This window comes from Rattus norvegicus, chromosome 10 (genome assembly GCF_036323735.1).
Source record: "Rattus norvegicus strain BN/NHsdMcwi chromosome 10, GRCr8, whole genome shotgun sequence".
In the NCBI taxonomy this organism is placed as follows: domain Eukaryota; kingdom Metazoa; phylum Chordata; class Mammalia; order Rodentia; family Muridae; genus Rattus; species Rattus norvegicus.
In genome coordinates, this window is record NC_086028.1 from 61,750,451 (window position 1) to 61,774,389 (window position 23,939).

Genomic DNA, 23,939 nt, shown 5'->3' on the forward strand with positions numbered 1-23,939 from the left:
AGTTTGAGGCCAGCCCGGTCTACAGAGTGAGTTCCCCAAGAAGCCAGGGCTACACAGGGAACCCCTGCTTCAAACAAACAAACAAACAAACAAACAAACAAGGATGGCATCTAGAAAGAAATGAGTTTCAAAAAGTTCAAACTTAGCTCTCTAACACTAAAAACCACAAAGCATTAACGATTCCAAGTTGCCTGGTGTAGTGGCACACGCCTTCGATCCCAACACTCTGGAGGCAGGCAGATCTCTCCAAGTGCACCACCACACCCGGCAACTACCAGCCATGGGGTTTGACATCTTCCATTGTTACCATAGTCGTATGCCATTAGTACCCTATGCAATACTCTGTACTTGGTCTCTCTCTCTCTCTCTCTCTCTCTCCTCTCCTCTCCTCTCCTCTTCTCTTCTCTTCTCTTCTCTCTCTCTCTCTCTCTCTCTCTCTCTCTCTCTCTCTCTCTCTCTCTCTCTCTCTCTCTCTCTCTCTCTCTCTCTCCTTAATGGTTTCTCTGTGGAGCCCCAGCTGCCCTGGAACTCACTCTGTAGACTAGTAGGCTGGCTTCAAACTCAAGAGATCTGCCTGTCTGGGCTTTAAGGCGTGCTAGACCACCACTCACATTTGTTGGCCTTCTTTATTCTTCCTTAAAGGCTTAATAAATATGTAATAAAATGCTTTTTGAACACATTTATGTCATGTTTCAACACTTTCATACAAAGGGCGTACATTCGATCTCAGAATGTAAACCAGTCTGTGGTTCTAGTGACTGTAGTAGCTGGAGCTCTGCTTTATGGCCTGGCAACAAAGCGGACACGTGCGTCCCCTGCTGCAAGTTCGACGAACTGCAGCCTAACAGGATCCGACTTCTCTTCGGCCGCTTCTCAGACGAGCTTTCAAAGGAAGTAGCAAAGCCAGCGAGTGCGCACGGCTTTCTGGGAAATACAGTTGGACATTCGAATTAGAACTACAAATCCCGGCACGCACCGCAATGGAGCCCCTAGTTGAGGGGTGTTCTTGAGCTACTAAACCTTGTCAGAGTTTTTAGCAATGCCTTACAAACTTGGTTCACTGTTTAAAGAGGCGTTGAGGAAACGTGATAGCTTCCTCGACGCTGATGCAAAGGCTGACTCTTGCTTCTACAGCTTCCTCAGTGTGGCGAATCTGCCGTTGTCGTTAGGCTGGCCGGACTCCTCGGTTAGCATGTGGAATCGGCTGTGGGAAATACGACGTGAAAGGTACTAGAGCCCGTACAGTCATGGCGGCCGCCAAGGCTGGGGCTTCAGCTCCTGAGGCGGCGGGTTCCGCCGAAGCTCCGTTGCAGTACAGCCTTCTTCTTCAGCACCTGGTGGGCGACAAGCGTCAGCCACGGCTTCTGGAGCCTGGCAGTCTGGGCGGGATCCCGAGTCCTGCCAAGAGCGAGGAGCAGAAGATGATCGAGAGGGCGATGGAAAGTTGCGCCTTCAAGGCTGTGCTGGCCTGTGTGGGAGGTGAGGCGAGGCTTGTGGGACCCTTGGGAGGCTGAGGGCTTGGAGAACTTTAAGGTTCCTTGCTAAGACCACGCGCCTGGGAGGCGAGGAACCTGTGCATCTCGACCTTGATCGCTCCCGGGCTGGCTGACTCCTTGAACCCGGAGATGCCGCTCTTGACCCTGAGATTAACATTCACAGTCAGGGTCTGCAGGTTCCTAAATTGTTGCTTTCTTTTCTTCGTTTTATTCGTTCGTTCGTTCGTTCGTTCGTTCGTTCGTTCATTCATTAAGTTGTTACTATGTAACGGTCAGGTGCCCGGCAGAAGGAATATGGATGAAAGCGACAGGAGCCCTGAAGGAGAATATTAGGACGCAAAGAGAAGAATGCTGTAGAGTTGCAAATGCAAAGGTCCTCAAGGCAGGAGTTTGGAGTTTGGAAATTATTACTGGGTGATGGTGGCCCAAGCCTTTAACCCCAGCACTGGGAGTGGTGGTGGTGGGCAGAGACAGACAGACAGGGAGGACTACATAGAGACACCCTGTCTCAGAATTAAAAAAAAACAAAAACAAAAACAAAAACAAAAAACAGCGAAGGCCAGTGTGATTAGTCGGGGTGAGGCTGGGATGGATGTTAACAACACACACACACACACACACACACACACACACACACACACACATACACATATTAATCTTCCAGGGTTTGAGAATGTACAGCATACTTATAGTGTACAGGTAAAAAGGTTGTTTATTTGTAGATGAGTTTAAATTTCGTTAAGAATGAAGAACATTTTAAAAATACAGGAGTTCAAATCTTAAATAGTGGGGAGGAAGAGGCAGTCAGATCTCAAGAGTTCCAGGTCAGCCTAGTCTATAGAGTGAATTCCAGGAAAGTCAGGGCTACATAATAGAGAAACTGATTCTTTTTTTTTTTTTTAAGACTTATTTATTTGATGTATATGGATACACTGTAGTTGTCTTCAGACACACCAGAAGAGGGCATCAGATCTCATTATAGATGGTAGTGAGCCACCATGTGGTTGCTGGGAATTGAACTCAGGACCTCTGGAAGAACAGTCAGTGCTCTTAACCACTGAGCCATCTCTCCAGCCCTGAGAAACTAATTCAAAAACCAAAACAACCAGGCTGGAGAGATGACTCAGTGGTTAAGAGTATGGACTGCTCTTCCAAAGGTCTGAGTTCAACTCCCAGCAACCACAGGGTGTCTCACAACCATCTGTAATGGGATCTGATGCCCTCTTCTGGTGTGTCTGCTACAGTGTACTCATATACATAAAATAAATAAATAAATAAATATTTAAAAAATCAAAACAAACAAATAAGTAGAAAGAAGAGATAGAGTTTTGGAGCTGAAGTGATTAGAAAGCAAGACCAGGAGAGGAGGGGTCTAGCTTCATTGAGCTTACATTGATCTTGAGGTGATCATCTTGAAAAGACATCATACAGAAATGGCTGGGGAGAAAGCCCAGTTGGTAAAGTGCTTATCATGCAAACATGAAGGTCTGAGTTCAGAACCCAGCATCTATGTAAAAAAGCCAGGTATGGCTGGGTGAGGCTATGGGGCCTTTAAGCCCAGCACTGGAGAGGAAGAGGCAGGATAGCCAGGGCTGTTACACAGAGAGACCCTGTCTTAGAAAACAAACAAACAAACAACAACAACAAAAAGAAATTGGTGGGTAATTCCTGAGGAATGGCACCCACTCTGGCCTACACTCACAGACAAAAGAAGGCTCAGACAAGGCATTTGTTGACAGAAACATAGGATTCCATGTTTAATATTCATGTGACTCTGAAGACAGTTACTTAACCTCTCCAGGGTTTGGTTTAGAGAGGCAGGGTGGATGGTGGTTTCAGAACCTTTAATCCAAGCTCTTGGGAAGCAAAGGCAAATGAACCTCTGGAGTTGGAGCTTGCCTGTTCTACAGTGTCAGGTTCGAGGCCAGCGGGATTATGTAGTGAGGCCCTCAAACAGAAAAGCCAGGAAGGGGAGATAGTAACATCTACCTCACAAGTTACTATGAAAAATAAGGAATATTCCAGAGTAGCGGGGACATGATGCTTCCTTACTGAGTGACTGTATGAGTGTTGTTACAGGTCATATACAACGTTGGTAGCTGAAGAACAGGGTTAAAGCTGAAAGGCATAAATCCTAGAGGAGTTGTGGGGGTAGACTCCGACTGTACTGTGAGGAAAGCCGGATCAGGACCGAGTGCCAAGAGACCAGAAAGGCCATCTTCAGTTACCATCCCCAAATGGTAAACTAGAGAATGTGCAAAAGAACTCTTATCTCTGCTTACCTCTAGGATTTGTCTTGGGAGGCGCATTTGGTGTCTTTACTGCTGGCATTGATACCAACGTGGGCTTTGACCCCAAGGACCCTTACCGGACACCAACTGCAAGAGAAGTCCTGAAGGACATGGGACAGAGAGGAATGTCCTATGCCAAAAATTTTGCCATTGTGGGTGCCATGTTTTCCTGTACTGAGTGTCTGGTAGAGTCTGTAAGTGCCTCTTGCTTCTTAAGAAAGCTCTTCCTGTTGCCCTTGTACACTTTTTAATTATCTTTTTTTTTTTTAAATCATTTAAAAACGCTTGGGTGTGTGTGTGTGTGTGTGTGTGTGTGTGTGTGTGTGTGTGTGTGTGTGAATGTGAATGTGAATGTGAATGTTTTACCTGCTATGTATGTGCATCATGCGTGTACCTGGGGCCTGAGGATGCCAGAGGAGCGTATCTGGTCTCTTAGGACTGGAGTTACAGACAGTTGCTAGCTGCCATGTAAGTCTAGAGAATTGAACCAGGGTCTTTCTGGGAGAAAAGCCAGTGCTCTTAACTACCAAGCCATCTCTCCAGCCACACACCCTCCTTTTTTGAAACAGGGTCTTACAGTGTAACCCTGAATGGCTGGAACTCACTAGATCCTCCTGTCTATCTCCTGAGTGCAGGGATGGGATTAAAGGCACGTGCCAGCACACCCAGCCCATTGCACAGCTTTTAAAAAGAGCGGTGTTCGAGGTGTTCCTTCAGAATGCTATCAGAAATGTGGTCCATATTTGCAGCTTTAGCACTCAGGAACTGAAGCGGAGGATCATGAGATCTGGACCAGGCTGGGCTGGAAAGACCTTGCCTCAACACAAACATTTAAAAATGTCAATTTTAATCTAGATTGTTCATCCAAAAAATAGTCCCTAATGTGAACTTTTTACATATTATGTGGATTTTGCACATTTTTAAAAATCTTCTGTAGGCAAGTGGGTTTTTGTTTTGTTTATCTTATTTATTTGGTACTGGGGATTGAACTTAGGGCTTTATGTATACTAGGCAAGGGCTTGACCTGGACTACATCCCCAATTCAGGTCATTGTAATTAATAAAATTATCCTGGAGAATATACGGAAATTTTGCTTCCCAAATGCTAGACTTGACTTTAGCTCTCTGGTGCCACCTGCAGGAACCATGTATAAGCACATACAATTTAGGAACAGCCCTTTTGAAATAAAGGTTTGAGCAGGACTAAACTGGGCAGCTGGGAGCGCTGTGTTTTCTTCCTCGGCCTTGTCTGGCTCAGTCCCCTGGCTCTAAACAGCGTTTCTCCCCCCACAGTACCGGGGGAAGTCAGACTGGAAGAACAGCGTCATCAGCGGCTGCATCACTGGTGGAGCCATCGGCTTCAGAGGTCGGTAAACAGCTCTCGAGTGCTTTTCTTTTGTGGTCTGGGACAAAGTGGTGATGTTGACATTTCCCAACATGAATGTTCTAAGGATGCTTGATATTCCTTCCCTCTGACAAATCCCTGCTGCTTCTGTGTAAACTCGGTTCTTGCTAGTATCTCAGATCATCCATGCTGGGCTTTCTCATCCTTGACACATAAGCACATAAAGTTGTTTTTTTAATTTATTTATTTTAAAGAATTATTTATTTATGTATGAGTACACTGTAGCTGTTTTCAGACACACCAGAAGAGGGCATCAGATCCCATTACAGATGGCTGTGAACCACCATGTGGTTGCTGGGAATTGAACTCAAGACCTCTGGAAGAGCAGTTAGTGCTCTTAACCACTGAGCCATCTCTGTCCAGCCTTCTATTTTTATTTTTTAAAGAAAACTTTATTTTGTATGGGCATTTTGCCTGTATATATGTCTGTGCCCCACATCTGTGTCTGGCATCAGGTCCCCTGGACTGGAACTACAGACAGTTGTAAGCCATGTGACTGGTGGGAACCAAGCCTGCACCCTCTGAGAAAGGAACAAGTGCTCTTTTAACTGCTGAGCTCTCTCTAGCCCTCCAGGTAAATCTTTCTGGTGTGTAGAATAGCGTCATGTGCATTTGGCTGAATGCTCATAGAATCTTCAGATCGGAAAGCTAAAGTGTCTCCTGCTGTGTCAGAAGCCCCCTGGGATGGGGAAGTTACCCATAGTTAACCACAGAGCCTGATCTTTCCTAGAGAAAGAGCTTGCATATTGAGTGTGTGAGATGACGTGCTCGTGGTGAATGCTGTCGGTGTGTACATAGCATGGAAGCCTAGCGAGGTCACTCAGCCTGAGAGTCTATTTGTCCACACTTTCAGATGTGCTGAGATTCATTTCATGGCATTGCAAGTGTCTGAACATCTTTTTTTTTCTTAATTTTATACACTTGTTGGGGGGTTTGTTTGTTTTACAGTTCTGGGGACCAGACCCAGACCTTGAAAACACTAAGCATGAGTTCTCATACTAAGCTACAGCCCCAGCTCGGGTTTAATTTTGTACATGAATTTTAATAGCTGGGTCTTTCTGTAGTTGGGGACTCTTAGATTTCTATTAATTGAAACCTGAGTGCACACTGAATTGGTGGTACATACATATTAGCCCAGTGCTCAGGAGGAGTTAAGAGACCTTGTCTCAGAAAATCAATACAGCTGGTTGGAGAGGTGGATCGGCCCAGAGGTTTAGAGCATGTACTATTCTTGCAATTAGTTCTCAGAGCCCCTCACAGCTACCTGTACCTGCAGCTCCAGAGGCACCCATGTGTACACACACACACACACACACACACACAGACGCGGGTGGTGGTGGTGGATGCCTTTGCTCCCACACTCGGGAGGCAGAGGCAAGTAGATCTCTGTGAGTTTTGAGGCCAACATGGTCTACAGATCAAGTTCCAGGACAGTCAGAGCTACACAGAGAAACCCTGTCTCAAATAACAAAAGAAAAACAAAAAAGTATAGATGAAAAAGGAGGACGGGACAGAAGAAAGCTAAGTGCAGATATCCTAGGAATGTTAGGTCATCAGCTAGAAAGAAATCATCCCCCACCCCATCCCTGTTCAAGTGTGCAGCATTGGCCTCAAGCACTTGAGTGCTCCTGGAGGCAGAATGTATTCCTGGGCCACTCTCCATCATTCACAGCTTGAGTTACCCAGAACAAAAGCCTCTCATCTTCTAAGAGCCAGTGATTTGTTGTCATTAAGGCTGCACTAGCTCCTCACAGCCTTGTTTGGTTGGCAGAGAGGCTTCTCTTTTGGCCTTCCATAGTGTAGCTTCTTCAGGGCTGTGAGCTCAGCCCCCCAGCCCCCAGGATTGCTTTGATCACCTTCCCAGGAATTTATTCCATAAACAGATCAGGGTATAAGGCCATATGCTTTCATTTGATTCCAAGGGCTGCTTCCCTTAACCAGTTTCCTGACTGTGAAGGGCTAGTTCCATATGACTAGACACAGTAACTGTTTGGAATGAGAAAAGCTAAGCAAATGTATAATTGGATAAGGCACACTGGTTTGGATGGGATATGTTGCTTCATTGAAATCTTTTTATGATTTATTTTTATTTCATGTGCATTAGTCTGCATGAGGGTGCCAGATATCCTGGAACTTGACCTATAGACAGTTGTGAGCTGCCATGTAGGTGCTGGGTATTGAACCGAGATCTTTGGGAAGAGTAGCTAGCACTCTTAACTGCTTGAACCGTCTCTCCAGACCCGCTTCATTGAAATCTTTTTTTTTTTTTTTTTTTTTTTTTTTGGTTCTTTTTTTCGGAGCTGGGGATCGAACCCAGGGCCTTGCGCTTCCTAGGTAAGCGCTCTACCACTGAGCTAAATCCCCAGCCCCGCTTCATTGAAATCTTAATGAGGCATTACAGTTGAATGATTTAATGCTCTTAAATTGGCTTCTTTGCATCTGTGGTACAAACTTACAAGTACAGTCCCAACTCAGCACCTGCCACGGTGGTAACGCTGCTTGTGTTTGCTTTGCAGCTGGAGTAAAGGCCGGGGCCATAGGTTGTGGAGGTTTTGCTGCTTTCTCTGCTGCAATCGATTATTACCTACGGTGAAAGAAATAGCCTGAAAGGAAGAGGACGCCAGCCACCTTCAGGGCTGTCCTTTGGAGCAGTTCCTGCACACTTGCCATTGCTTCAGGGGTGAAGCCAGTTGTTTCCCTCTACAGTAGGCAGTGGGAGGGACACTCCTGTTGCTCTCTCTCTCCAGCCATCTGAGCAACCATGCTGTCTACTTCTGAATTCCAACCAGGTTTCTCAGGAGAGATGGTATGCGCAATTGTCTCCTTGCAGTGAACAGATCAGGAGGCAGTGTGTGCACTGTTAAAAGAATTAAGTGTGAACCAAGCTCAGTTCTGACCTTGTTCAACTCTCCAGCTGTGAACAGGGAGGTGTCAGTGTTCGCCCATAGCCACCTCTTCCTTCAAACTGTGTTGTGCAAGCATCCATCTTGAGTTCCAGGACAGGGCAAAGTAAACTCACGCCACCCAGGCGATTATGTAATTCCAGTATCTTTGCTGTCCTTGTTAAAAATATGTATATGGGCTGGTAAGGTGGCTCGACAGTTAATAATAGTTAATAGCTGCTATTCCAGAGGTCCCAGATTTGGTTCCCAGCACCTACTTTGTGGCTTCCAACCATCTGTAACTCTAGTTCCAGGGATCTAAGGTCCTCTTCTGACCTCTGAGGACACCAGGCACCTGAGTGGTACACAGACATACATACTTGCACGCAAAATACCCATTTTTTTAAGAGCATATGTACTGTTATAAGGAGCTAGTTTTTCAGATTTCACACGTCTGTCAAAAGATGCCAACTGGCCCAAAGACCGATAAGTCCAGTGGAAAGATGAGGAAACCTCAAAGGAACTCAGGAGTGCTGCTGTCAGCATCTGTGGAAACTGTCTTTGTTACCACAGCCATTCAGCTAGGCCTCTCCCTAGAAAGTCTAGCCATGTTCCTGGATGTATTGCGACATGCTGGTAACTCCTCTGCCTCCTCAGAGGCATTGGGTTGGCTGATGGTCATTTCTACTGCTTATGACCCCTTAGTCTCGGGCCCCGGCCCAGTTGAAAGGTCCATGTGTGTCTTGCTGTAGTCATCCTGCGGCTGAGTCATACTGTAGCTACTGGCCCAGATCAGTGGTGAAGGCCTGTTCGCCACCACCCTTGTTCTCCATTAAGCTTTTCTTTGGCTTTTGGTGGGGTTTGTTGTTGTTCAACAGTTCAGCCTAATTATACCATGGCAGAAAACGAGCCTTTTATGTCTGGGCTGTGCTGCTGGACTGTTTTACTGTACGTGTGAGTGAAAGTGGAACTAATGTGCTCAGGCCTTACCTCCTGTCGGCTGTGTAGGAGGCTCAGCCGCGGCCTGTAAGCGGCTTCCTCCAGCCAGCGTTCAGTCTTTTCCCTGCCATATAGTAACCCTTTCCCCTTGGCTTTCTTCCTCATCTCTACTGAACCTAAGCAGAATTCAAAGACTCACAGTTGGCATTAGTCATCTGGGTGTGTATCTGTATGAGGATACCAGATCCACAGTAACACCTCTTGCTGTCTCCTTGGAATGGGTGTGAGTTAGTGCACCAGGCTCGTGTTCTTTGCTGAATCTTTTTCATTCATTTGCCAAGGAAAGAATCCAAGGCTCTATGCATGCTTAGGCAAGTACTCAATTAGTCAATCCCCCTGCTTCTAACCTGCAGTGACTTCTGTATGATGCCTGCCCTATTTCATCAGCACAAGGCTTCAGTACTAAAGACAGCTGGAGCCTACCCCAGAGCTCTGGAAACAGGCTTCGGAGTGCTTCTCATACTGTCTGTAAATCTGTCACCTAGGAACACTGATGCAGGGATGGACTCTACCTGGTACCTGTCAAAGTGCTCAGGTGCCTGGGGTCTTTTACCAGCTGCTCTTCCACATGTGCCCCAGTCCAAGAAATGCTGCCATCACAACTACCTTGGCAAAGAGGAGCCTCAGCTGTCAGTAGGCATCAGTTGAACAAGCCAAGCCTTGTCCACGTGGACCATTCAATCAAGAGGAGATGAATAGCTTCCTGTTTTAGATGGCTGGGGGTCAGTGTGAACTCATAAACCAAACAGCAATTGGTAGACACATCTGGTCCCGATCTCTAGAATAAACAGTGTCCAATGGCTTCAGCTGGTGGAAGTCCCACACAAACCCTATTGGGTCTCCTAAAGGAGTGTGGGCTCTTGGTGGGGGGCTCAGGTCTCTGACAAGCAGCTTCAACAGAAGGCTGCCATAAGAGACATGCTAATTTTGAGGAAAACCAAAGTAGTGGAAGACCATTGGCAACCTTTCATTGTTTCCAGGCACACTGGTGGCCAGGTCTATAGTGAACACCCCATGAAGTGACTTAGATACGCCTACAGGGAGAGAAGGCAGCTTTGTCCTGCAACTGCCACAGCCCCCAAAAGTCAGAAGGGAGCTTCAAGGTTAGACAGATAAACAGGTTCCTGGAAACACATCTGGGTGCAGCTGGAAGGATTCAAATATTTAGATTGGTGGTCTTTCCTGGACTACTGAGAACACAAACAACCACACCATGGGGCTGAGTTTTGTGCAAATGTTGAGGCTTTGCATTTTTTTATTAACATTTCCCTCTCACGTGGTTTACATCAATTTATAATAATCTACATAAGTTTAAACAGAACAGAGACAAAAAAAAAATATATCCATACCAACTTATTGGGAGTCCCATCCTACCTCATCAGCAAAAGCTGGCAGCCCTCAGTCGTTGCACAAGCAAGTACAGGCATACCCGGATTCCTGGACCCTGTCTCCTGGTGCCCTGCTGACGGTGCGGGGGTTCTGGGCTGCATGGCCCGTCTCCGGAGAACCACCAGGTACTTCCTTGGTGCACTTCAGATCTGGCACCTGACTGTCCACTTTGGGTGGAATTTATAAATAATGGGAACGTTTAACAGTCCTCAGCTCCTCTGGCCTCCCTGCTGTCACTGCCTAAATAAGCTGTGGCTGTAGCAGCTGATGCAGGGCCCACATCTTTGCTCTACAGAGGCAGGGGGCACTGTTTTGAGCTGCAGCCAGCTCCAGTCAAGCTTTGATAATTTGTTACCATCAATCCTTTGAAGCAAGAACACCACATACCCACACCTGAGCGCCAAGATAGTGGCAGATGTGATCTTTACACACAGCATTTTCTTTCACCTGTTTGAGACAGCAAGGCTCCTTGTTAAACTGCTAATAGGCAGCTGGGAAGTTGGCATTCCTTCCTCCTGCATGAACAAACTGTACCGTTCTGTCAAAGGCAATAGGTATGAACAGGACCAGGAGAGCCCTACCTAACCTCACCTAGCAAACAACAGCTTGGGGGCCAGCAAACCCTTGTTTAGACTTAGCCCTGAGCACACACAATGAGAGCTGGTCTCCCCAATCCTGAGGGCCAAGAATGAAAGAACTCTGCCATATAGAAGAAACAGGAAGCTGTATGGTAGCTCAAGCCCCTATGACAGGAGCACCTTTCTTTCCGTGCTAATTGCCACAGGCTGGTAGCTCCTGCTCAGGCTGGAAACCTTACTTTGGGAGTAAAACTCCTTTTTAGTACCAAGCAATGGGTCACAGCTGGGAATGACACCTGCTGACCTGATGCCCTACAGCCCCAGCAGAACTCATTGACAAGAGAGGCTTCCTACTCCACAACTTCTGTATGCTTGGGATTACCCACAGGCCTGGATTCAGAAGCCAGGGTAGAAGCATTCCACTGGGTTCTATCTGCTGTTCCTAGGCTCTGGAGCACGCATGGCAATGTGGCTGCCCCGTGGCAGTGCTTGGCTGTTGAGAGTGTAAAATCTAAGGCAAAAATACCACGAGGTATGTGTGGTTCCAGGTTCCTGTTTTCACCTGGACACCTGATTCAGCCACAGAAGCTGCCCTCCAGGAGGCTGTACTCCACTAGGATAGCCTCTGCCGGTCCTTAGTGTGAAGACTGGCTTCCCTTGACTTGCCACTGCTGGCTGCTCCACCCATCTTGTTCCTTCACAGCCTGGGTGCCCACCATACCCTTCAGGTGCAATCCTGACCTCTATGATGGCAGGACACTTGTAGGTCATTACACTCAAAGAAAATAGAACACCAGGGAAAAGGAACAGAAAATTCAGCCATAGAAGAAACAGCTGAAGATGCCGTACTGGTAGGCAGGAGATAGAACAGACAAACCCCAGAAATGGCAATTCTCAAATAGAACATTCCAGAAATGAGCTCTCCAGCTCTGTGCTGAGGATTAGTGTGTGTCTGTCTCCTTGTTCAACATTTGCACAGACAGCAAGGAAAGCAGATGTGCTTCCACATGTGGAGAGCAAGGAGGCCAGGGGCAGCACATCAGACAGGCCAGCACTGCCCAGGGCCCCTGCAGAACTTTGCAGTGATGGAGCAAAAGCCCATGCTGCACATGCATGCAGCAGGCTGGGAGGTGGAGAGGGCAGACACTGCAGGGAGGCTGCAATCTGGGAGCAGGGCCAGGAGAGGAGAAGCTGGCAGCAGTTACACAGCGCAAAGTAAAAGTCCTTGGACTGGACTCAGGCAGAAAGAAGAGTTGGGAGAAATGAAAGAACAAAGCAAGCTGTCTGTGCCCACACCAGCTCGGCCACTACCTTTTCTGCAATGACAAATATACATAAAACAATTCCTGGACAGCACGGAGCATCAGACACACTCAGGTACGGAGGGAAGGAGCTGGGGTGTGGTGAGGAGGCGGGGGCTGGTCAGCTGGCTTTGTACAAGGTGGCACAAAAGATGCACGTGTTCCAGTTCTTGGAAGGTGGCTTCCCCCGGACTCTGGAGTGCTAGGCTGGGGAGTTTCTGTTGCAGTCTTTCAAGTCTATGTTGGGCCCCGGCTGGAGGGCTGGCGCTGGCCACCCCCACAGCTGCCCACCCCAGGCTACACGTCTGTGGAGAAGTACAGTGTGTTCCGCTTCAGTTCTGCGAAGGAAATGGGGGGATGCTGCAGGTAGTAGAGTAGGACCTGGACCTGTAAGGAGATAGGGAGACTGAGTTGGGGTCCTTGTGTTCCAAACCCTCCTTACCTGCTAAGCTGAAAAGAAATGATTGCTGGGCTGCAACCATGTCAACTCCCCAAACTAACTTTGGGTTCTTCCCCTTTACTGGAACCCTGATCCCTTTGCTCATTTACAGCACTAGAGGGTACTGTAGGGTCAAGGGTCAGACAGCCACTTTCTTGTCTAAGTCAAAAACTTTCAGCACTGGCCTGAGTGTTGAAGGTAAGCCCCTTGACCCTCAAAGCAACCCCAGGGCTTTCACACACGAGGTCAATCTCCAGCCCTCAATTTGCTGTCTCTGAGACTGAAGCACTCAGGCAAGCAGCTAACACCTGGGACAGATACTCTTCAACCTTTGTGTAGACTCATATCATACATTCTTGTCTTGAGCAGGGAGGATGCTGTGTAGCCAAGTGCTTGGGCATCCTATATACCACTGATTGAGCTGCCTAGTGGGGGAGATGGGGCCTCTGAACTGTCCAGAGGCCTACACAGTGCTGGCAGTACCTGGGCCATGACATCATGGGACCAGATGTCTGCAGCTGATGTGAGATGTGCTTTGCTCTCCACTTCTGAGGGTCTCAGTAACGTGGGGCCAAACACTGTGGCAAGGTTGTGAAGTGACATCTTGTTGATGGGCTCCTTCTCGGCAACCCTAAGAGAAAGGAAGGAGAACAGTCACTCCTCAGGAGCCCCAGGATGACAGGAAGATAAAGGTACTTGTAGAAGCTCCCTCAGGGACATCAAGGCAGCAGTCACCTAGCCTCCCTTCCTGTAGGTGGGAAGGACATTAGGCTAAGGGCCTGAGGTTCCAGCTGCATCCTGGAGATTGCTGTAACATACCCCTAGCTCCTAAGCTATGTGCCAAGCTGATGGAAAACTGCCAAGCCTAAGAACTAACAACTACCAGCACCATCCCTCTTGACTTAGATAAAAACCTTACAGTGAGATGGAGAATAAACACTACAGGTCTAAGAACTCTTCCTGTGGTACTGTATGCTGTCAGTCATTTCGAGGTATCATTAGCATCCCCACTGTAGAGGTGAGGAAACCAGATAAGAGAGGGTTAGTGACTTCCTCACAGTCACACAGCTAGTAGGTGTGAGAGCTGGTTTCTGAATAATGAGCAGTCTCCCCGAGAGCCACCCTTTTTATGCTCTTTCTCCAGAGCCCAACAGTTGTACAGTTATGGGAGGGAAGTCAACAGTGGAGAGGGCAGAGCAGGGAGGACCTGCTGCCCAGAAGCAGCTGCTAGCTGAGCCCACAGTTATACAGGCTGTGTTGAAGCAGGAGCAGTCTAAACCACAGGCAAGTCTGGGGGCTGAATTCCCCATTGTCTCTGAAGGGCCTGCTCATGGGCCCGCTCTGACTCTTTCCAGATCTTCCCTTCTATTATGTAATAGACTAGGATGATATGTCCCCTGAGTGACAGTGTGAGCTGCTGTCTGTGGCTACTGTCGAGGGAGGCTCAATATCACCAAACACACCAAGAAATTCTGGACACACACACCCCCGCCCCGACTCCATACTAGGAAATGTTTCTGAAGCTTCCATACACACAAACCCTGGATAGGGCCTCTCATTCTGTTCTCCAACATGACTCCGCCCTCTGGGCAGGAGACACAAATGTGCCTGCTGACTTCTCTGGAAATAGGCAAATGTAGTGCCAGCAGACAGCCTTGCAGCTGGCTAGCCACTACACACACACACACACACACACACACACACACACACACAGAGAGAGAGAGATATAGGCAAATGTAGCGCCAGCAGACAGCCTTGCAGCTGGCTAGCCACTACACACACACACACACACACACACACACACACACACACACACACACACACACACACAGATATGGGCCCAGTTCCCAGGATGGAAAACCTAATGAATTTTCCCTTCCCAATCCTCAGCGTGTCCTCTCACAGTGTTCACCAAACCAGTTGGGAACTGGTTGGGACTTTGGTCCTGGCCAAACCAGAGGGAGGGACATTGTCTCATAGTGGGAAAAACAAGGCACTGGTGCCAGCTGTGACTAGGTCCCCACTGGCCCTCCAGGGCCTGGCCTGCCTGAACCACAGCCAGCACCCAGAGGAGAGGATGGAGGCACTGGTCCAAGGTAGCAAGTGGATTTAAGGAACACCAAGTGACTTCCTTCCAACTGGTGTCTGTAATTAGTCCTGGGCTAAAAAGTGAGTGATGAGGACAGGCCAGTACTAAGTTCAGTACTAAAGAGTGACGTCAGCTTGAATAGTTCTAGTTTGCCCTGACCATAGGAGGGGATAAGGGAAGGTGAAAAGGCTCTTAATTTAGGATTTGTGGGTATTAAGTAAAATTTTACTGCTAAGCCAAGCAAGTCCCTGTTGGGCTTAGGGTCTCAGTTTCCCTGTTTCATAATATATGGGCCAAGACCAATATGCTTCGAATTCTTAACTGACTCCTAGTGAACACAGTGGACAATATAACAATCCAGGACACACACCTACAAGTAATGGAACAAACAATCCTTTTGCCTGGAGCACACCCTTCTGCTGCCCTTTCTGTTTCACTTAAAAAAATACTACACTGGGTTAGCGCGATGGCTCAGTGGCTAAAGGTCCTTGCTGCTAATTCTCCTGCCCTGAGTCCAGCCCTCAGAATCTACATACCAGAAAGAGTCGACTTCTACAAGATGTCCTCTGACCTCCACATGCAAACCACACATACACACAATAAATAAGTGTAAACAAAACAAAAAAAAGCTACACTAACTAAATGGCTGCTTTTGGGGCCCACAGATTAAAACTCACCTGAGGCCCTGTGGTTCACCCCACCATTCCAAGAGGGTCTCCTTATACTTCCTAAGTTCATTCTTGATTGTTCAAGCAATCCCCCTGCTTCAGCATCCTGACTCCAATTATTTTATGCTACAATTAGGAGCCAATTTCCCAACAACATGGTGTGAGCTCAGGCTGCTGCGGGTGGCCTTGCAAAGGGCCAGCACCCAGGAGGCGGAGCTGAGACAATGGGTCTGGTGGGACAGGTAGCTGCTCTAGGCTGGGCCCTGCCTCTCCTCCTTACCTTTTCAAGTGTTCCAGCAGGAAAAGGAAGGTGATGAGGTTGGGGTCGGGCAGGGAACGGAGTAGGTGCATCATGCAGTTCTCCTTGGCAGCAGGATCTGACAGGGCTGCAGGAGGAGAAAGGGCTAGGGCAGGGCCTGGCTGGAAGGCCAGAAGCCTGGACCACAGAGGGAAGGCCTGACCTGTGTGTGGCCTGTGGATTCCCCTAGGATGCCCGCCAAGACTCAACATGGGTAGAAAGTAGGCTGAGGGAGCAGCCTCTTCTTCCCTTCTGCGCTGGCCATTACCCCAGTCACCCATTACTAGGGGTGGGGATGTTTTCTGTCCAACAGTTCTGAAGCTGGTGACTAGACTGAACAGCCTCCCCTAGGTTTCCCACTCTCTACAGGATCTGAAGTCGTATCTGCCTCAGGAGAAGGGAGCGCTATGCTAGGTCTGGAAGCGGCCCCTGGATGCTTCATAGGAGCTCCACTAGCTAGAACCTAGGCAATGAGGAGAGCCGCTCTGTGGGGCTTAGGACAGTTGTCCCCAGTATACTACAGCTTAAGCCAGCTTCCTCTCTAGTCCTAGGTCCTGCCAGCTCAGGGCCTTCTCCCATAAATGCCTGTGTTTCCAGGAAGCAGATCAGTGTGTAAGGGGTAGAGGGACAGAGGAAAAGGAGTCCAGCCTCAGCAGGCTGCATTCTCAGGTCCTTCAGTCACAAGAAGGACAGAGACGACTCTGGACAAGCCATTGTCAGGAATGCCTGGTGCATATATTCCTGCTTTTCATTTTACCAGTCTAGGAGACTCAGCCCAAACAACCCTCATGATCACAGAAGCCTCACCAATGCCCTCCATGAAGGCTGGGTAGAGTCGGTCTGTAAGGAGGGGCTCAGGCAGCTCCCGAAAGTAGAGCTTGAGGGTACCAGCAATAGCGTTGATGTCCATGTCACTCAGCATCAGTAGGATATCCTTGTTATCTGTACAGGAGGGGGCAAGGTCAGAGGCTACACTGACCTCCAAGACATCTTAGTGGCAGTTCAGATCCTTAGATCTGTCCCTTAAACCTCTTCCCACTTCACTCCTTTGCCTCCCCCTAGGATGGTAGGGCATAGATGGTGCCCACAAGCTCTTCGGTATATCAATGTGGCTGTTATCTGTGGGAAAGGGCAGCAAGGGACAGGCTGGGGTCTATCTGCTATGACTTCTCAGAAGAGAGGAAGGACATGACTAGTCGCTCAGAGTACCAGAGCTATATCTACACCACACAGCACACACCTAATCACATTTTCTAGAGAGCCATATACCATCATGCTCTCAGATCCTAGCCTATCCTTACCTATCTGGACTCATGGCTGCTTGCCTTGTTCAGGCATCCTGAGCACTAGATAAACTACCAGTGCCTTAGCCTGGCCCAGCCCAGGAAAAGAGGAAACTCAAGGCCACGACCCACCTCAGAAGAGACCTGCCACATGCAACAGGGCCTAAGCCAAAAGGTCTCAATTTAAGTTCAGGTACAAAGACATACAAGCTGGGTAACCCAGAACAAGTGACCCAACCTCTCTGAACGCCATCCTTATTGTAGCAGTGGTTAAGAAACTTGACTGAGGGAGACTTAAATGACAAGACCCAGAACATGTAACCTTGTCAGGGGACTCAGAGACAGGATCCTTCGTGCCACAGCAAACTACAGGGCATAGGTCAAAGCCTCTCTGCTTTCCACCAGCTGCTTGGGTACCACCCATACCCATTGGGTCTCACTACTCACTGGCATCAAAGACAGCCTTCAGGGCCTGGATGTCCGTGGCCACCCCTGATATCCTGTAGATGCCAACCTCCTCGATGCCCCTCTTCTCCACCTCTTCTATGCACTGCCGGACTATGTAGGGCACCTTGGAGCGCTCCCGCCTGCGGGACATGGGTGCAGAGGAGATGGAGGGAACTTCTCACACTGGCTGCGCCCTCTATCTCCTCCCCATCATTCCTCAGCCTTGTGCAGCTTTAGCTCCTTGGGGTCAGAAGGCAAAGCAAGGAAGGCCCGGGGAAGAGGCTATCCCATTCCTTAAAGCCTGCTTGCTGAGGTACAGCATGGGAGGGACAGAGCTCAAAGACTGGGGGAAGAACATCCCACTGGATGGAAACACTTATGAGTGAGGGTAGCTCAGTGGCCGAGCACTTCTGTAACAATTGGAGACCTTGGGTCTAAGCCCTGGCAATGCAATAAATAAAAATGTTCAAGGAGAAAGGAAAAGCAATAAACAAACAAAATGTTCACAGGGAGGCTAAGCAGCTAATGACCAGGGTAGGTCAGGACCTAGGAACAGAGCACCCAAAGGAGCAGGGTGACCCAAAAGGGATGGGCTTTTCCCAGTCAGCCAACCTCTGACTCCAGCTTACTGCTGCCAAGCTCAAACTTGGACGCACAGTCACTGTCACTCCTTGTTTACTGCAGGAAACAGACACTCTGGCTTCCCCCTGGGACCGTCCACCATTACCATGTTGGTCTGCTTATTTCTAAAGTGTCCCGGGAGCCACTCCTGGCCTCCAAACTGGCTGCCTGTGGTACTGACAGATTAAGCTGCTGGCATGGGCAGGGGGCAGGAGGTAGGGGGCAGGGGGCAGGGGGCAGGGGGCAGGGGGGAGGGGCTAGTCTCCAAGGCAGCACCTACTTGGTCACCACACTGATCTTCACTCCGAAGACACCTGTCTGCTTTTTGGATGGAGTCCTCTTCAGGCTCATGTCACGGCTGGTAAATTTCATGGAGAATTCCACTTTGATCTGGTCAGGGGGTTGAGTAGGTACAAATCCCCCAGGGAATGAGTATCACCAAACATAGGGTCTCTCTCCCCAAGACTGCAAACAGGGCTACCCCGCGCTGGCAGGGCTCCATGCGCACCTGCAGCTGGGATGGGGAAGGAAGTGGCCAAAGAGAGGAGAACACTGGTCTGAGGGAGGTGCAGGCAGCCTAGCACCCAGGGAAGGATGGCAGGAGGGATGGCATGTGATTCAGATGTCCTTACCCCATTCATTTCAATCACATCCGTATGCCAGTTCTTGCTTTCTACTGTCTGTGGATCCAGCTGCAAAGACAGAGAGAGCGGGAACATGAGGGAAGGAGAGAAGACGGGTCAGAGGCCAGCTTCTTCTGTTGGTCAGCAGTCGCTTACAAGAAAGGTGAAGAGTCAGGAAGGCAGAGAGAGGCCTAGATGCTCATTCTGAGATCAATCTGTTCAAAAGTGGCTTCAGCCACAGCCCTCATTCCCAAGGGAAGGACCCTTGGTTCCCTGAAGAGGAGGGACACTTTCAATGACACTGTGTCCATCATACTGTGCCGGCTCCTGACCACTACATAGTCAGATGGGCCTTGTCACCTAAATTTCACAGATGCAACAACTGCACATAAGTGAGCGCATGCACAGCACACACTTAAGAGGGGGGAGGGGTACACCAGGGCTTCCCAATTTCCTTGCGGGCCTCTAGCCCTTGGCACCCACTAGGCAGAAGAGTGAGACACTCAAACTTTGCTGTGCCTTTATCACCAATGTATCCCAGTCAGCCTCCAACCCCAGCACATTTTAAAGTCAACATCTCAACACTTGTATGTCAAGTTTAAGTAGCCGTAAAGATCATTTCCAGAATAATGTAAATATTGACATCGTAAAGTGGTGACATCATTCTTTAAGTATATGCAGTGGAATCTAATTACCATAGTGATTCAACACCCACCATCATCCACTTAAACACAAGAATGAGCTCATCTTTTGAAGTGACAAGGTCCATCTGACGATGTGGTAGTCAGGAGCCAGCACAGAGTGATGGACACAGTCTCACAGAAGGTTCCCTCTCCTGGATCAGAGCTGATTCAACTTTCCCTCACCACCTTCATCCTCAGCAAGTCTCTGCTGAGGGGTATTGTGTGCCTCTAACCAAGCTACTGTCCCCACAGAAAAAAAGCTTTATGGGGGTGAACACAGGACCTTCCTGTGTCTGCCACCTCTGATAGGGTCCGGGGCTCTACCTAGCTGGGTCTGCATCCAGTCTACAGAAGCTCAAGCCCTGTGTTCAACAGTCACTCCCTTGTCATAAGGAGAATGCAGCACAGGAAGAACAAACCACATACACACATCTTCCTTGGGCAGAGCCCCTGCCCACAGGATGGCCTTCAACAAAATAGTTCTCAGCACGGATGCTGCCTAGGCCCTCTCATCGAGAATGCTGGAGGCCAAGGAGTCTACTTCGTCCCGACAGAAGCCCCAACGTTGACTTAGTTTTCTGAACCTCCCTTCTCTCTCCACGTTTGTCTCCAGGTCTGGACCTACAGCACCGCCTGCCTTTTCATGGGTCCTTAACTGCATCTAGGCTGCTGGGTCTTAGAGACAGGGCATCTATCAGCCCTGATTCTGCCTGCCTACACGGTGCCCATGCAGAGGTGACCCACACGATCAAGGGACCACGACTGCCCTTCCTCAGCTGACTGAGACAGATGCACCTCTGGTTTTGGAGATTTTTAGACAGGGCCTTGCTCTGTCACCCTGGCTACCCTGGAACTCTCAATCCTCCTGCTCTGCCTCTGAGTGCTGGGATTTCAGATGCACTTAATCATGCCTGACTTATCACCAATTCTTTCAAAAGTCTTTCTAGGTACCAGCAGAAGCTTCGGGCTGTTTCATGGTCCTGACACCTAGCCAGATCACCGTACACCCCTATCTTAGCACCCTATAACCTGCCACTTCCTCTTCACAGAGCCAGTGGTCTCCGACTCCCGAGTGTCAGCTGGGCAGAGCCTGGGTTTGGAAATGTTAGGATCAGTAGTCAGGCTGGCCCAAGTCTCCTGTTCTACCTCATGATTTTGGGTGTGTTACTGACAAGCCTTGGCTTACTCACAGTTTGAACATTCTGTGTAAGTCTGACACTTTGACAAACCCGCTGTACACACTTCTCAGTTAATTGACATAACCCACCTGTGTTGGTTAAGGCTTCGCAGCTATCCCCATTCTGGAGATGTGGACATGGAGACTTAAACAGTGCAAGGAACCTGCACGACCCAGGATACGTGTGCTGGGTAGTCCCGTCTCTGACTTAAGCTCTTTTTACTAAATCTGTAGGATACTAAGCTGCATGCCTAACCTGGCACCTGTGCTTTGGAGTAGTGGCTGCTGGCCCGTGGTTTACTCAAAAAAGAGGCACCAGACTTCTTGGTGTGGAGTCTGTCTAGCTGCTTCTAGCACAAACTTCCTGTTTACTATGTTTTCTACCCATGTCTGTTTCCCTGGGAGATTTTAAAATGAGTAGAGCCACTGCTAGTGCTAGGTCTCTTCCAGAAAGCCCTCATGGAGAACCACAAGCTCCACTCTGTGGTCCACACTGTCTACCACCTGCTGGGTGCCACTTGCTGCGTGTGTGTTTACATGCTCCAGTCTTTCTCAGGACAGCTACAGGTAAGGTGCCCTTCTTGTTTCCTGTGAGTTCCCGCCACTGCCATGTCCTTGGTTCCTGCCACAGGTGCCCCTAGTGCCCACTTTAAAAGACCTGCCCAGCTTCTCAGTGCCCTGACGATGATGCTCAATTTCCCAGGAGGCCAGCAGCCTTGAGAAACCAAGTCTATTTCAGGATGTCATTTAAATACAGAGAAGGGAGGGTTGGGAGCCGAGAGGGACATGGCACATTTTCCAGAGAAATGATGCTGCCTGAGCTGCTGTGACTATTTATAACCCCTGGGAACTGTGGACTCCGCTATTTCCTGATTAGATTAGTGCTCTGGGTGCAGGAGCCAGCCCCTGGGATGTCAGTCAGAGGGGACAACCTCCCAGAAGACAGGTGCCATGTGTGGGTCCCGGGAACAAGCAGGTATCAGACCATCTGAAGGAGAAAGGCAGGTGGGGCTTGTGAGGGGCTGGATGGGGAGAACCATAGGTAACATACCTTCACAGTGGGGCTCTTCCAGGGTGGGGTTCAGGGAAGAGAGAACCAGGTCCTAAAACACCTTAGAGGGAGTTATTAAGCAGTGGTCAAACAGACACACAGCAACTCAACTGTCTGTGTTTAGCTTTAGGCCCATTGTGGCCATGCATTCAGCCCTCTTCCTAAAAGAAGTAGAGGCCTTTAGACTATTGTCCAAGAGTACACCAGACCATGAGCTACATAACTCAGGGGTTCTGCTAGAATCCCAGTTGGCTGTCACTCTTTTTAGACCAAAGTGACCCCATATTTAGGACAGGAAGCACCGACATGGTCATATAAGGGGAAGGTTCCAAGGACACTCAGTGTGAGTTTTGAGAACATCCTTAGGTGTGTTAGTCCTTCTTTACCAAGCCCAGCTTTCACCAACCCAGGTAGGTAACCCCATCACTTCTTGGCCACTTCCCTGTGGCACAAACAAGTGTGTACTACTCTTGCCACTGTCGTCTTGCTTCCTATTCTCTATCAGCTGACAAAGCTGAGTTCTCCTGACTGCTGGGCCACACTCTTCTATGACACATGTCCTCTACCAGACAACAAGCCCTTCAGCGTTCTGGGAACCATGACTGCTGTTGCTTCAGCTTCTGGACATGCCCTCGTGGGGACTGTTTAATCTTCACTAAGTGGCCTGCCTATGAGCAGCTGGGGACAAACAGAAAGTCAAAACCAGCTACCTCTGGTCTCAGTGGAGAGGAAGACAGAGGTAGGAGCAGTCTTCAGCAAGCAGTGCCCTGGGATACACCCAGTGGCTCAGTGGATGACCCATCCCCCCAGTGACAATGTTCAGCAGGGCTCCAGGTCCTCATATCTGAAAGTGAAACCCCCTTTCTTAGGATAAACCCTCTACCATTGCCACAGCACTGGAGAGCAGAGGCGTGAGGAGCCCAGCCTCCTGCACAAGGCCTCCTACCATCCTACCATCCTACCATTCCTGTCTACTCTGCCTTTGGCCTGCTGAACTAAGACCCACCACTACCCTTTTCTGGAAAGGAACAGACTCTCCTCAAAGTCTACAGCTTGGTTTAGAGATTTATAAAAGTGACATGTTCTTTAACAAGGGCAGTAAATCCAGCTTGCTAAAGCTACTGTGTAAGAAGCAGCACATGACTCAATAAGACAGACTGATAGGTACCTAGAGTCTGGATGTTTCTGGAGATCTTTACCCCAGCTAGGTACTGTGTGTGCTGTGGGTATGATTCCTATGGTATGACTCTGACACCAAGGGCCAAGTGGTGGTCCTGGGCTACTTTACCTTGTCTTCCCAAGCAGTCACAGGCTTAGGGCTGGATCCTCTGGGAAACTAAGCCAGCCTGTCATTGGGACATACCACAGGCGTGAGAGGCACAGCAGGGCAGGCAGTCTGAAAGGGATCTGCCAAGAGACTGCCTCGCCTTCCTGCAGTAGGGCATTAAGATTCTGTCAACGTGGCCGCTGAGCTCAGGGAAGGCAGAAGGGCAGGCTTCCATCCTGCCCTCCAGCTCAGCAACTGGGTCAGAAAAGACCAGGGTCAGACTCAGGAAAGCGTCACCTCATCTCTCCAGTGGCCTGGCAGCCGTTCTGTAAAGCCCAGCCGGCTCTGGCTTTCCAGCTCTCTGCCCTTGGAACAGGTACAGCAGGGCCAGCCAGGCTGCCCTCCCTGAAGGTGCTCTGTGCAAAGTTTGCCCCTCTCCTCCCAAACCAGTCACAGATGGGCTAGGCTGACTCCTTAGTCTAGGACACCCGGGTGAGGCCCCTTTGCCTCTGCTCCCTTCCCCTCCCCCTCTCAAGAACTCTCAAGTTCCCAAGGCCCACATATGGAAGGGGTTTAGCAGCTCTGAATGAGGCCTTTATTGAAGCCAGGTTAGCTTCTTAGTTCCCCGGCAACCTGACTTTTCCAGCGCTCCATCCAGGGCTTCAGCCTATACTGTGTAGACCACACTCTTGGGGCTCTGGCTGGGCATGGCTGAACTTTAAGGAGAGACAGACAAAACTCAAAACTGGACTGCTTCAGGCCCTGCGGCTCTGCCAAGGCCTTCCCTACTCACAGCCAGCCTGAGGATTCTACCCTAGGGCAAAGCTTCAAGTGAAAGGCAAGTATTTTACCCTTGCCCAGGGCCATGTTGGGGTCAGCAGGGCAGCAAGGGCAGGGGCAACAGCCCAGTCTGGAGCTGGCTAAGGCCACAGCAGCAGAGGCAGACCTCAGCT

General features: G+C 49.3%; 2 protein-coding genes across 11 annotated transcripts in view; one reads left to right on the plus strand and one right to left on the minus strand.

Moving 5' to 3' along the window:
- Positions 1 to 1,235: 1,235 nt before the first annotated feature.
- On the plus strand, positions 1,236 to 8,994 carry Timm22 (translocase of inner mitochondrial membrane 22). The gene is made up of 4 exons (NM_032618.1): positions 1,236 to 1,479; positions 3,785 to 3,981; positions 5,080 to 5,152; positions 7,708 to 8,994. The coding sequence occupies exons 1-4, from the start codon at positions 1,248 to 1,250 to the stop codon at positions 7,782 to 7,784; spliced, it is 579 nt and encodes a 192-aa protein (NP_116007.1). The 5' UTR covers positions 1,236 to 1,247; the 3' UTR covers positions 7,785 to 8,994.
- A 1,298-nt stretch (positions 8,995 to 10,292) lies between these two features.
- Positions 10,293 to 23,939, minus strand: part of Abr (ABR activator of RhoGEF and GTPase) — a 198,784-nt gene continuing 185,137 nt past the window's right edge. For all 10 annotated transcript variants that reach the window (XM_039085523.2, XM_039085524.2, XM_039085528.2 and 7 more), the window contains 7 exons: positions 18,818 to 18,877; positions 18,466 to 18,575; positions 17,565 to 17,704; positions 16,642 to 16,776; positions 15,817 to 15,922; positions 13,263 to 13,410; positions 10,293 to 12,727 (listed from right to left, as the gene is read on the minus strand). In XM_039085523.2, the coding sequence (XP_038941451.1) occupies positions 12,638 to 12,727; positions 13,263 to 13,410; positions 15,817 to 15,922; positions 16,642 to 16,776; positions 17,565 to 17,704; positions 18,466 to 18,575; positions 18,818 to 18,877 (789 nt within the window). In that variant the 3' untranslated portion in view covers positions 10,293 to 12,637. The remainder of the gene's footprint in view (positions 12,728 to 13,262; positions 13,411 to 15,816; positions 15,923 to 16,641; positions 16,777 to 17,564; positions 17,705 to 18,465; positions 18,576 to 18,817; positions 18,878 to 23,939) is intronic.